Consider the following 13,553-nt stretch of genomic DNA (forward strand, 5'->3'; position numbering starts at 1 on the left):
AATTACTTTCCCCAAATACAGGGGAAATCCAGGTATAACTTTCCTACTTTCTCAAAAGACAACCAACCTTCCTTACTATTTCACAGAAAGCATTCATTCACTCATTGCCATCAAACCTGCACTTCACTTTTTATCCTTCTTCCAATCAAGTATAATTATTTTTTTTTATTTTTTTTATTTTTAATATTTTTATTTATTTCTAGGAGAGAGAGAGAGACAGCATGAGTAGGGGAGGGTCAGAGAGAGAGGGAGTCACAGACTCTGAAACAGGCTCCAGGCTCTGAGCTGGCAGTCAGCACAGGGCCCGATGCGGGGCTCGAACCCACAAACCGCGAGATCATGACCTAAGCGAAAGTCGGACGCTTAACCAACTAAGCCACCCAGGCGCCCCCCAATCGAGTATAATTAAATAATGTTCACATACACACACACACACACTAACTTCCTGTTGCTCTTTTAAAATCTAGACTCTTTAAATAAGGCCTTAAAGACTATGTGATCTGCCCCTACCTCCACCCTCTGCCTCCTTTCCTGACACTCTGTCCTCATTCTTTGTTCTCCAGCCACAGTGTCTGCCTTTCAATTTTCCGAATGAACCATATTCCTTTCTGCTTTGGAGTGTTTGTAATGTTCCCATTCATTCTGCCTCCTAAATCCATTCAATTCTCTCCGTTCCTTAAATTAGACTAATAGTAACAGACAGGAGCCTGAAGTATTGTCCAAACCGTCCACTGATGTTAAGCTCTTCACCGGCCCATATTTGAGTTTCACGAGGCCAGTTTGGATGACTTGTTTATTAACCTTTTAAACTCTTAGTCTTTTTATATTTCATGTTATTTCATTTTATATGAAAATATGCTAGTAAGTTCCTCTCCTTTCCACTTCTTCAGCCCCCCATTCCTTCTCTCTGAAATTCACTGACCTCCTTCCTTTTCTTGTCAGGCATGGTGTCCAGTACACAATACGTACACAAGAAATGGTTGTCATTTGACTCAATTAATAAATTATATAATCAATTCTAAGGTACATTTTAAGTAGGCAGTAATATGATGAGAAAAGAATCTGAGTAGGCATTAGGGAGAGAATGAGAGATGGGCAAGCCAGTGTTTACAAAGCTCTGAAGGAACTGCTTTGCATATGGTGGATGTTCCCTACACAGGAAATTACCTTTCCACACAGTCTGAGAGTCTGGAAGTCAAGTTGGATGCAGGAGCATCATGTCCTCCAATAGCATACAGCAACCCATTCCAGGTAGTTACTCCAACTCCCCCTCTCCTTTTGGACATTTGTGCACAGAGTGTCCATTTATTAGTATGAGGATCAAAACATTCTACTGATTTGAGGCAAGAACTTCCATCACGACCACCAACTGCATAGAGTCTGTAAAAAACAGTGCCATCATTATGATTAAGACACAGAGGTTATTCTTATGGTATTTCATTGAATTTCAGGTGCCATAGCTTATAAAACATACTATCAATTTATACACCATCAAGAAAGAAGATATGCTACCAATTATGTGACTTATGTATTATATATATTATATATATACACACATACATACATACCATGTACACATACACACACTCACACACATACAGATATCACTCTGTATAAAAAAGAAGAGGGGTGTCTGGGTGGCTCAGTTGGTTAAGTATCTGACTCTTGGTTTTGGCTCAGGTCGTGATCTCATGGTTCATGGGTTTGAGCCCCATGTCAGACTCTGCACTGATAGCACAGAGCCTGCTTGGGATTGTCTCTCTCTCTGCCCCTCCTCTGCTCACATGTGCACACTCTCTATCTCTGTCTCTCAAAATGAATAAATAAACATTAAAAAAAGAGAAGACATGAAAGCAATGACCACTATTTCAAAGCTACCATCTGTTTGGCAGGTCACCGCTGATTTTAAGATGCAGCACAATTTTAGAGGTATAAAATGTGTCTTGGAATAAATAAAATGTGGTATATAAATACACCATGAGTTAGTTCTTAAATAGCTAAGATAGGATCGAGTTATAAAGCAAAGAAACTAACAGGCTAGACATTTTACCTGTATTAATTTAATCATATCAATGAAGCTATGAGAAACCATTTATATTCCTGTTTCATGGGTGAAGAAACAGGCTCATGGAGATTAAGAGGCTAATACAGGGTCAGAAGCAGAACCAGGGCACAGTTATAGTAATGGGCAGTTGTATGGTGAGCAGTCACCTGGGATGTTCTTGTAATAGTGGAATCGGAGGATAAAAGGATTGCTTGAAACAGAGGTGTACAAATTAATATTTATTACATGTGAACAGTGATCCTTCATTAATTCAAATTACTGCACAGTAGGATACTGTAAGTTATTGAAAATGAATATGGTATGTTAATGTCCTAAATGTTACCTAGTAGATAAATTTTAATTCATTATCAATCAATATACTTCATTAATTTAAGTCTTTTACTCTGAACTTAAAGTACATATAAAATATTTTTAATATCTGAGCATTTGAATATTTTTATTTAGCACAAAATCTTGTATTTACTATTCACTTGGAAAGCTCTTTGTAGATATTTTCCTAATAGTTTTTTCAAAAAAGTAAAAATATCAGTTCTTTGCTTATGTAAAAGTCCTCACATTTTGGATTTACAGATGCCTTAGTTAAGATTTAACTACCTTTTTAACTATTTTTTTTTTAACCTCAAGGATTAATATCTGAACTATACCAAATGTCTGCCAATTAAAACTCTAAATATTTATATTTATGTAAATACACATTTTAGAGACATTTTTTAAGTTTATTTATTTATCTTAGAGAGAGAGAGAGAGGAGCAGAGAGAATCCCAAGCAGGCTCTACACTGTTAGCACAGAGCCCAATACAGGGTTCAAACTCCTGAATTGTGAGATCAGGAGACCTGAGCTGAAACCAAGAGTTGACACTTAACTGACTGAGCCACACAGGTGCCCCAAGACATTTGTTAACTTTAATTCATAATGTAAAGTACACTATGCCACTTAAGGTGGTTCTTTTTTCTTTCTTCTTTTTTTTTAACCTTCAAGTTTTTCTTTAAATTCCAGTTAGTTAACATATATTAGTTTCAGGTGTAAAATTTAGTGACTGGTCACTTACATACAATACCCAGTGCTCATCACAACAAATGCCCTCCTTAATACCCATCATCCATTAGTACCCATCTACCCTCCTGCTTAGCAACCCTCAGTTTGTTACCTAAACTTAGGTTTGCATCTTTTTATCCCACTATGTTCATCTATTTTGTTTCTTAAATTCCATATAAGTGAAATCATATGGTATTTGTCTTTCTCTGATTTATTTTGCTTACTATAATACTCTCTAGCTCCATGCATGTCATTGAAAATAGAAAGATTTCACTCTTTTTGAAGGCTGAGTAATATTTCATCGTGTGTGTGTGTGCGCACACACACATGTATGTGTATATATATGTACACATATACACATGTATATATACTACATCTTCTTTACCCATTCATCAGCTGATGGACATTTAGGCTCCTTCCATAATTTGGCTATTGTTGATCATGCGGCTATAAACATTGGGGTGCATGTATCCCTTACAATCAGTATTACTGTATCCTTTGGGTAAATATTTAGTAGTGCGATTGCTGGATTGTAGGGTAGTTCTGTTTTTCACTTTTTGAGGAATCTCCATACTGTTCCAGAGTGGCTGCACCAGTTCACATTCCCATCAACAGTGAAAGAGGGTTTCCTTTTCTCTCCATCTTTGCCAACATTTGTTGTTTCATGTGTTATTAACTTTAGCCATTTTGACAAGTGTGAGATGATACCTCATTGTAGTTTTGATTTGTACTTCCCCTATGATCACTGATTCAAACTCGTTCTTAATTGAGAAGATGATCATATCTTAAATAGCAACATGTGGCTGTAGCAATATCTTATTCTATCTAAACTTTATATTAATAGTATGGAAATTGAAATTTATTTGAAACTTTGTTAAAATTTTTCTTATCTCTTAAAACCGCTTTCTTGTGTTATTGTTCTTAATGTTAAACTATTCTCATTTTTAACTAATACTTGTAGAATAATTGTCTGAATGTGGGATCGCAGAATATTTAGAAGACATCAACAATTAAAAAATATTCATAATTTAAAAAACCATGTACACACACACAGACACCCAACAATAGGACTCAGGCACAACCCCTCTTCACAGCGAACTCATGGGTCTTGACTAGGAAAAGTGGTGCAGTACAGGGATTAAGAGGTGAACTTAAGAGTCAGACTCTCTGGATTTGAATCTTGGTTCTAACACTCATTAGCTCTGACTGTGGAGAGTTATTTAACCTCCACCTGCCTGAATTTCATCATCCCAAACATCTCTAAACCCTGCCTCATAGGATTATTGGTGATCAAATTTAAAAATACTTTGAATAGTGCCTTACAATGGTATAAGTGTTTAAGGGGAAAAAGAAATTCTATCTCTATTTGTATTCTTTTAGAAAGTGGCATTTAAAAATTTTTTTTAAAACAATGTTTATTTATTTTGAGAGAGAGCACACAAGTGAATGCAAGCAGGGGAGGGGAGGAGAGAGAGGGAGACAGAGAATCCCAAGCAGGCTCTGGGCTGTCCGCATGAAGCCTAATGTGGAGTTCCATCTCACAAACCGCAAGATATTGACCTGAGCTGAAATCAAAAGTTGGACATTTAACGAACTGGGTAAAAAGGCATTTTTAGATCTTAAGCGTCCAAACGACGTTTATCCTCAGCTAATGTTAAGGGCTAATATGTATCAATAACACTTTCTCAAGAAACATTATCTCAAGCAATAGGAGGACTTGAGGAGGTCCCAAAAATGGTGCATTTGAAATTTAAGTTTTAATTAATTTTCAAAAATGTCACTTGGCTCAATTAAAAGCTATGAAAGATTCACAACTCATCTTTCTTCCCCATGACAGTATCTATTACAGGAAAAAGATAAACATTATGTCAAATCGTGAAATTGTGCCAAATTGTATTTACTGTATGCTTTAAAATAAGACATATCTTACCTGTCTTTAAAATTATGATCAAGAATGCAAGGGGTTGGTAGACATTGAGATTTAACAGAAAAAAAATTCTACTACTTTCAAACTACACTAACAGTTTAACTGAAAGGTTTCAGATTCCAATTAAATTGCTCTATTAGTTAAAATAATTTATCATTTTCAGCTGATCTGTGAATCAGGATTTTCTTTATACTGAACAACAACAATAGCACAGAAATAATCTGGCTGTTTTTAAAAACAGTAGTTCTTCTACACTGATTTTTATAATAAGTTCATGTTATAGGCTTCAATTCCAATTTGCCTTAAGTATTTAGATTTTTATAAGGTTTCATCTGAAAAAGAGATTCTACTGCCAATAAATATTTGCCAGCCAGTAGTTTAAAAGTAGCCTGAGCAACTGGAATTCTAGATAAAGCTTCTTTCAAACATGGTAGCGAAAGAAATTTTAACATTTGGACATTTTCAAGATATAGGATATAACTTATAAAGAATACTCAAACAGTTCTTCTCTAAAGAAACATATATATATATGAAACAATTATATTTTGCATCAGAAAGCACTGTAAAATAAGATCAAAATAACAAAAATAGTAATTAATTCAGAATAGAAAATGGAAAACAGGGGCACCTGGGTGGATCAGTTACTTAAGTCTCCGACTCCTGATTTTGGATCAAGTCATGATCTCACAATTTGTGGGTTCGAGCCCCTGCTGTCAGTGCAGAGCCTGCTTGGGATTCTCTCTCCCTCTCTCTCTGCCTCCCCCCACCCTCATTCAAAATAAATAAACTTAAAAAATGGAAACCAACAAAATCTTTTAAAATCTTGCTACTTTCTTTTAAAGCATGCTTTGAAAAATGCTAAAGTTGTGATTAAAGTACCAAGGCATCTAAGTGGTAACAGGACATTCTTCAATAAAATCGCACACTTTAGGTTATGTTCCAGGTACCACTCTAGGTGTAAGGAACAACAAGTTAGACCAGGTCACTCAAGACAATGATATGTACTGTAGGAGATGGATGAGTAAATAACAATACAGTGGTACCTGCTACAATACAATCATATACAAATTATGCACAGTAAAAATGCAGAGGATGGAATGGACAATTACTATGACAAGGGGGACACTGAGGGAAGTTTTCCAGAGACGACAGTTGAGTAAGTTTCAAGGATGCTGAATTTTCCAGGTATCAAACCAGGGGAACAACACTCTAAGACAGATGGGATGGGTTAAAGGACAATGAAAGTGTGAAACAAAATGTATTTTTCACAAATAAGTTAGTTCCACTGGAGTGTATATGCATGGGTAGAGGAGAGAGAGGTGGAGAGGGGTGGACGGAGGCAAGTAAGATATCTCCATGTCTGGGAGTCAAAGCTGCTGTAGGCCTAGGCATAAGATTTTAGGTAAAGCAGTTTTTCTTTTGTACTGTCAGAAAAGAAATTTTTCTAGCCAGGAATAAGTGCTAAGAAATATGTCAATGAACGAGAATTAGTTCAATAAACTAATCCCAGAAGTTTTAACTGAAGGGTCAAAACTGAAAAGATACTATTAGTTTTCTCTTTTTTCTCATTTACTAGATTCTTTGGTAGCTAACTCTGCTATCAAAGACTTAGGAAAGATAAATTTTGAAGTTCTTTCTTCAGCTACAACAAACAAAGAAAGGCGTATGGAGATCAGATACATTTTAAAAAGTGGGACATAACTAGTAAGTTCTGAGGAAATAAGACCTTGGGTCATAAAGTATAAACATTTTACTAATATTTTCTCATTTTTGTTTTGCCAACCAATCCGTAACACATTTCAAATAATTTTTGGTCTCTATATTTTAACTTTGATTCCTTCCCCTTTCTGAAAGTGATAATAAAGCATTTTAAATGAGTAAATGGTATGCAACAAACAACTTTTATTTAATAATCATATAGAGCTTCATTTTATGGAAGAAAAACCTTTGATATGTCTTAAGTCTCTGAGTTACTAAGAGCTATTGGTGATGGCTCTGTCCAAATCTGTTTACTCTAGTGCGAGCAGGCAAGAGCCAGGACTGTACCTTTCTAAATCCATTTCAGTTTGCTGGAGTTTCCCAAGATAAGAAAGAAGTAAATGTAAAGATAAGTCAGAAGAGATGGAAGGAATTATTTACAAAAACACTGAGAGGGCCTATACTATGTTTAAACCACTATATACTTTTGGGGCACCTGGGTGGCTCAGTCGGTTGAGCGTTCAACTTCGGCTCAGGTCATGATCTCATAGTTTGTGAGATCAAGCTGCACATCGGGCTCATTGCTTTGTGCAGAGCCGATGTCAGATCCTCTGTCCCCCACTCTCTCTCTGCCCCTTGCCCACTTGTGCCCTTTCAAAAATAAAAAAAAAATTAAAACACTATATACCTCTAAAATGGGAGGGCACTTGTTGGGATGAGCACTGGTGTTATATGGAAACCAACTTGACAATAAACTAAGAAAAAAAAATAAAGTTATATGAACTACTAGGTTTCTACTATATTGAATATTTATATAAAATTTCTTCATGTAAAATAACTTGAAATTTATAATATCTGCACATTAGAATGGAAGCCTCAAATTGCGGAGTTATTTTTATATTTAGAACTGTGATAAAAAGAGACTATTTAAAAAAACTATTATTTAAAAAAATTCATGTTTATATTTGAGAGAGAGAAAGACAGAGCATGAGTGGGGGAGGCACAGAGAAAGAGGGAGGCACAAGACAGAGCACGAGTCGGGAGGCACAGAGAGAGAGGGAGGCACAGACTCCAAAGCAGGCTCCAGCCTCTGAGCTGTCAGCACAGAGCCCGAGCGGGGCTCAAACCCACAAACCGTGAGATCATGACCTGAGCTAAAGGCAGACGCTTAACTGACTAAGCCACCCAAGCACCCCGAGACGATTTTAAAAGTCTGTATCACTCAAAGAAAGTATTTCTCTTTTGTGATTTATTTATGAATATTTTTAAGTCAGATGATGTAGGTCAATAAATTTATTGTGTTTTAAATGGAATTTTAAATATTTCCTTACTTTCCACTTAGTACAGCCACACCTACTGTGCTTCTGGGGGTGGACATAGTGGCAACAAAATTCCACTGACGAGCCTGAGGGTCCCATCTTTCCACTGTATTCAGATAGCTCCAGCCATCATGTCCTCCTACTGCATACATGGGGCCTTCCAATACAGCCACACCTACAAGGAGACAGCAAAGCAGCAATGACTTAAGATTGTCCACTAAGTCTTAAAGATCACATTTCAACTGAAATATAAATACACTACCTATGATTTCATCTATGAGTTTTATGGTTCCAGGTCTTATGCTCAAGTCTTCGGTCCATTTTGAGTTTATTTTTGTGCTTGCTGTAAGATAATGGTCCACCTGCATTCTTTTGTACGTTGACTATCTGGTTTTCCCATCACCATTTATTGAAGACTGTCCTTTCCCCAATGTATATTCTTGGTTCCTTCATTGTATATTAGTTGAGCACATATGCATGGGTTTATTTCTGGTCCACTGATTTGTGTGTCTGTTTTTAAGCCAAATACCATAATGTCTTAATTGCTCTAACTTTGTAGTATAGTTTGAAATCAGGGGGCATGATGCTCTGCTTTGTCCTCCCTCAAGTTTGTTTTGGCTATTCTGGTTTTTTTGGTGCAATTCCATCCAAATTTTAGAATTATTTGTCCTATTTCTTTGAAAAATGTCATTGGAATTTTGAAAGGGATTTTATTAAATTGATAGACTGCTTTGGGTGGTACAATGAACCTTAAACATGCAAATTTAACTAAGGAAACATTTATAATAAATATATCTGGTTGCCATACAGCTCTTCTTGGTGGTAGGAGGGGGGAAATAGCACTATAGCCCTGGTCTTGTAAGAGTTTTTTAATGTTTATTTATTTTTGAGAGAGAGACAGAGAGAGAGAGAGAGAGAGAGAGAGAGAGCGAGAGAGAGAGAGGAGGTGTGTCAGNNNNAATGTTTATTTATTTTTGAGAGAGAGACAGAGAGAGAGAGAGAGAGAGAGAGAGAATGTGCATAAGCAGGACAGGGGCAGAGGGAGAGAGAGACAAACAGAGAATCCCAAGCAGGCTCTGTTCTGTCAGTGCAAAGCCTGACGTGGGGCTCAAACCCACAAATTGTGAGATTGTGACCTCAGCCAAAATCAAGAGTTGGACACTCAACCAAGTGAGCCACTAGGTGCCCCTGGTCTTATAAATTTTAGAGGCAGTATCTTGAGGTCCAACAGTGGAAACTTATTTATAACTATACAAGATACACACACTGCCATATCTAAAAGAATTTTTGGGGTGCCTGGGTGGCTAAGTAGGTTAAGCAACTGACTTTGGCTCAGATCATGATTTTGCAGCTCATAGGTTCAAGCCCAGCATTGGGCTTCAACAGAGTCTGCTTCAGATCCTCTGTCTCCCTCTCTCTCTGCTCCTCCTCTACTCTCTCTCTCTCAAAAATAAATAAAAATTTTTTAAAAATTAAAAAATAGGGGCACCTAGGTGGTTCAGTCTTTTAAGCACCTGACTCTTGATCTCGGCTCAGGTCAGAATCTCATGATTGGGGAGTTCAAGCCTCGCATCTGGCTCTGTGCTAATGACAAGGAGCCTCCTTGGGATTTTGTCTTTCTTTTCCCTGCCCCTCACTTGTTTGTGTTCTCTCACTCTCAAAATAAATAAATAAACTTAAAAAATACTTAAAAAAATAAATCCTCTTTATTTAAAAAAAATTTTAAACATTTATTCATTTTTGAGAGACAGAGGGAGACAGAGTGTAAGTGGGGCAGAGAAAGGGAGACACAGAACCAAAGCAGGCTCCAGGCTCTAAGCTGTCAGCACAGAGCCTGATGCAGGGCTTGAACTCACAGACCGTGAGATCATGACCTTGGCTAAAGCCAACACTTAACCAACTGTGCCATCCAGGTGCCCCAATAAATCCTCCTTATTATAAAAATTTTTTAAATAAAAGATTTTTCAATAATTCAGATTAATTCAGATTTAAGATATGTTTGAAAAATCATTTTTATTCCTTTCCTCCTATTAATTCAAATTCATGACATTTTACTGTAGTCAGAGGTGATACCACAATCATTGGTGTGATTCATCATCAGGGAACGAAGCCAGAATCCTTTGTTCCTTATTCACCAAATATCTATTTAGTTTTTATTAAGTGCCAAGCACTGTTATCTTAATAAAAGGTAACAGATAAAGGCCCTGCCATCATGGACCTAATATTTTAATCAGGAAACAGGCAAAATATATTTCAGGTATTGATAAGTGCTAATAAGAAAAATGGAACTGAGTAAAAGGGTAGAAAGGGTCAGGGAAGACCTTTTAGATAAAATGACATTTGAACAAAAACATGAATGAAATTAGGAAACCAGACAGAAAGACATCTGAGAGAAGAGAAGGTGAGGTAAAGGGACCAGTATGTACAAACTACACACACACACACACACACACACACACACACACACACACAAACACACACGCCTCCAAATATATATAAAATATATCCAATTATATGTGTATATGTATGTGTGCATAGTTAATTAAAGGGCTGGAAGGAAAGATAATAGGTCTATCTAATTCAACTCCTTAAACAGTATCTTTGAAAATCTTAGCAGCAGAACCACTTCTTCAAAATGAAATCTTTAGGTAATTCTCACATATATGAGATAAAAGGAGTGTTTCCTATGTAAGAATTTCTTTTAGAAGTTCAAATTTATAACATTGATTTATTGTAGGATAAATTAGTTAAGAACAAGGCTGTTTTGAACAAAAGATCTGAAAAAAAAACTTAAAAAGGGCATTTGAACTACATGATCATTCTCCTCTGAACCTGCCTCAATAAAGCCTTGTATGGTACCCTGAATTAACGACAGTATTCTCTGCACGATCTGATCTGCACAAAACATAGCTGGATGGGCATTCTCATTATACGTACTCTAAAAATTTACCTTAAGTTAAAATTAAATTTCTTTTCTCCATGGTGGGGGAAAGTATGCAGTTGAATCACGCTATTGACCCTGGATTTTATGGTCAACTCAAGTTTATAAGTCTCATTCATACAGCTTTTAAGATACTTTCCCATTCTCTGCCTATGTAATAAGTTGATTTTACGGACTCAAGATTAATATTTTATAGTTTCCTTTATTAAATTTCATATAGCTAATTTTTAGCTCCCCTCTCAATACCTTGTCCCTAACCCTCTGGTTTTACTTTTTTACCAAACTTGAAACTCAAGATCACCTTTCACTGAAACCTAATTACAAGTAGTAGAAGCACTTATTTGAATTTTTTGGTGTATCCACTATCACACCAATCTTCATACCTAGATAATTTACATTATTGGTACTGGCTTTTTTGAGCAGCCTCTGCTCTGGCGCTCAGCATTCATAAATTAAATGTAGTACAAAGTTATGCTAGCTAAACTGAATGATGCCTTCATTGCTACTCATCCATCTTTTAATTCATCTTTTATGATGACCTATCAAATTCTTTATTGCAATTAATTGAAACCTTTTCCAAACTGTGATAAATTGACAATATAGCCACAAATTCGTCTTACCACTGAATGTATGCCTATTTTCAATGTGACTCTGTAGCTCCTCCAATCAATAGATGAAGGATAAGGTGTGGTACGCGCGCGTGCACACACACACACACACACACACACACAGCCATAAAAATGATGAGATCATCCCATTTGAGACATGGATGGACCTAGAGGGTATTATGCTAAGTGAAATAAGTGAGACTCAGAAAGGCAAATACCATGCGATTCCACTCATAAATGAAATCTAAGAAATGAATAAACAAATAAAAAGCAAAATCAGAATTATAAATACAGGGGTGCCTGGGTGGCTCAGTTGGTCAAGCGTCTGACTTTGGCCCAGGTCTTGATCTCGAGGTTAGTGAGTTCAAGGCCCACACTGGGCTCTGTGCTGACAGGTCAGAGCCTGGAGCCTGCTTCTGATTCTGTGTTTCCCTCTCTCTGCATCCTCCCCCACTTGCAGTCTGTCTCTCTCGAAAATAAATAAACATTAAAAAAATTTTTTAAAAGAACTATAAATACAGAGAATTAACTGATAGTTGCCAGAGGGGAGGGAGGCGGAGGGCTGGGCAAAATGGGTGGAGAGGGAAATATAGGCCTCCAGTTATTGAATGAGTAAGTCATGGGAATAAAAGGCAGAGCATAAGGAATATAGTCAATGGTACTGAAATGGGATGAGTGACAGGACAGACAGCAGGTATACTTATAGTGAACACAGCATAATGTATAAACTTGTCAAATCACTAAGTTGTATACTTGAGCCAATGTGACACTGTGTGTTGACAAGACTCAAATAAATATCAATATAAATATATATATACACACACACACGTAAATAAGAAATGTAGTCTTGTTCTCTACTCTTTGGATCTGGATTTGTCTACGTGACTTGTTTTGGCCAGTGCAACATGAGCAAGCACAATGCTAGCAGAAGCCCGAAAATTCTTTGTGCACTGTGGCTTGCCTTCTCTTGCTGTTTTTGAAACCCTGTATCTGGCACCATGTGAAGAGGCCTGGCTAGCCTGGTGAATGACTACAGGCATGTGGCCCAGCTGTCTCTTTTCCTCCAGCCAACAACCTACCTACCACTAAACATGTGAATGAGGCTATCCTAGATCACCTAGCTGACCTGTGAGCCCACCAGAGATCCATGAAAGAACCTAGCAAAAATCATCTAAGGCAAACAGCCCAGATCAGAAAAATGGCTCAGCTGACCTACAGATCCACGAGCTAAATATGCAGTTGTTGTTTTAAATCCCTCACTTTTGGAATTATGCCATAAAAGCTGGGTGAAACAGATACATTTCTAATTTTTAGAATTTTATTTCCATCTGCTTCACTCATCAAACAATTCTTTTTTTTTTTCACTGATTCTTTCTCCTATCTGAAAAGATAGATGATCTGATATAAGACCCTAAATTATCTTCTATCATCTCAGAGTGAGCCATCAGTTCCTTCAGGGTAAGGACAGTGTCTTCATCTTTGTATTCCTACAGCACAAAGAACGTGCTAGTCAATGTCAGTGAATTATTGAATGAAAGAATGAAGTGTCTCTATCAGTATATTCTCTGTGCCAGCTCAAGATTTCCCTGGGTTGTTACTCATTTCTGCTTAAAAACCAGGAGATATGGAAGAAAAACAGTAATACTAAAGATTTTTAAATAAGCATTTCAGTCAGGTTAGATTAACACTGATTGCCAATACAGAACACATACTTAAAAGATGACTTACCAGCCCATCACGTTACCCTAAAATCCTTAAATATCCATGGTTTTACTTGTGCTGGTTGCTGTTATATTTCTGTATATGCTTGTTTTTCCTGATTCTACTTCTCAGTTAAAGAGCATGTGAAGGAATGCTTGCTGACTGGTTGCTGCTGACTCAGCAGCTGCCACATTGGTCTTCCTCTGCCTGGCACAGAATGTAAAAATGCTGTGGAGGCCTAATGTTTGGTATCATAAA

The 13,553-nt window shown here is 36.9% G+C and overlaps 1 protein-coding gene across 6 annotated transcripts in view; it reads right to left on the minus strand.

Moving 5' to 3' along the window:
- Positions 1-13,553, minus strand: part of KLHL5 (kelch like family member 5) — a 94,110-nt gene that overhangs the window by 10,513 nt on the left and 70,044 nt on the right. For all 6 annotated transcript variants that reach the window (XM_077758937.1, XM_077758934.1, XM_077758935.1 and 3 more), the window contains 2 exons: positions 8,058-8,220; positions 1,168-1,380 (listed from right to left, as the gene is read on the minus strand). In XM_077758937.1, coding sequence (XP_077615063.1) covers positions 1,168-1,380; positions 8,058-8,220 — 376 coding nt within the window. The remainder of the gene's footprint in view (positions 1-1,167; positions 1,381-8,057; positions 8,221-13,553) is intronic.

Source organism: Crocuta crocuta, unplaced genomic scaffold, assembly GCF_008692635.1.
Source record: "Crocuta crocuta isolate KB4526 unplaced genomic scaffold, BGI_CrCroc_1.0 scaffold223, whole genome shotgun sequence".
NCBI classification, from domain to species: Eukaryota; Metazoa; Chordata; class Mammalia; order Carnivora; family Hyaenidae; genus Crocuta; species Crocuta crocuta.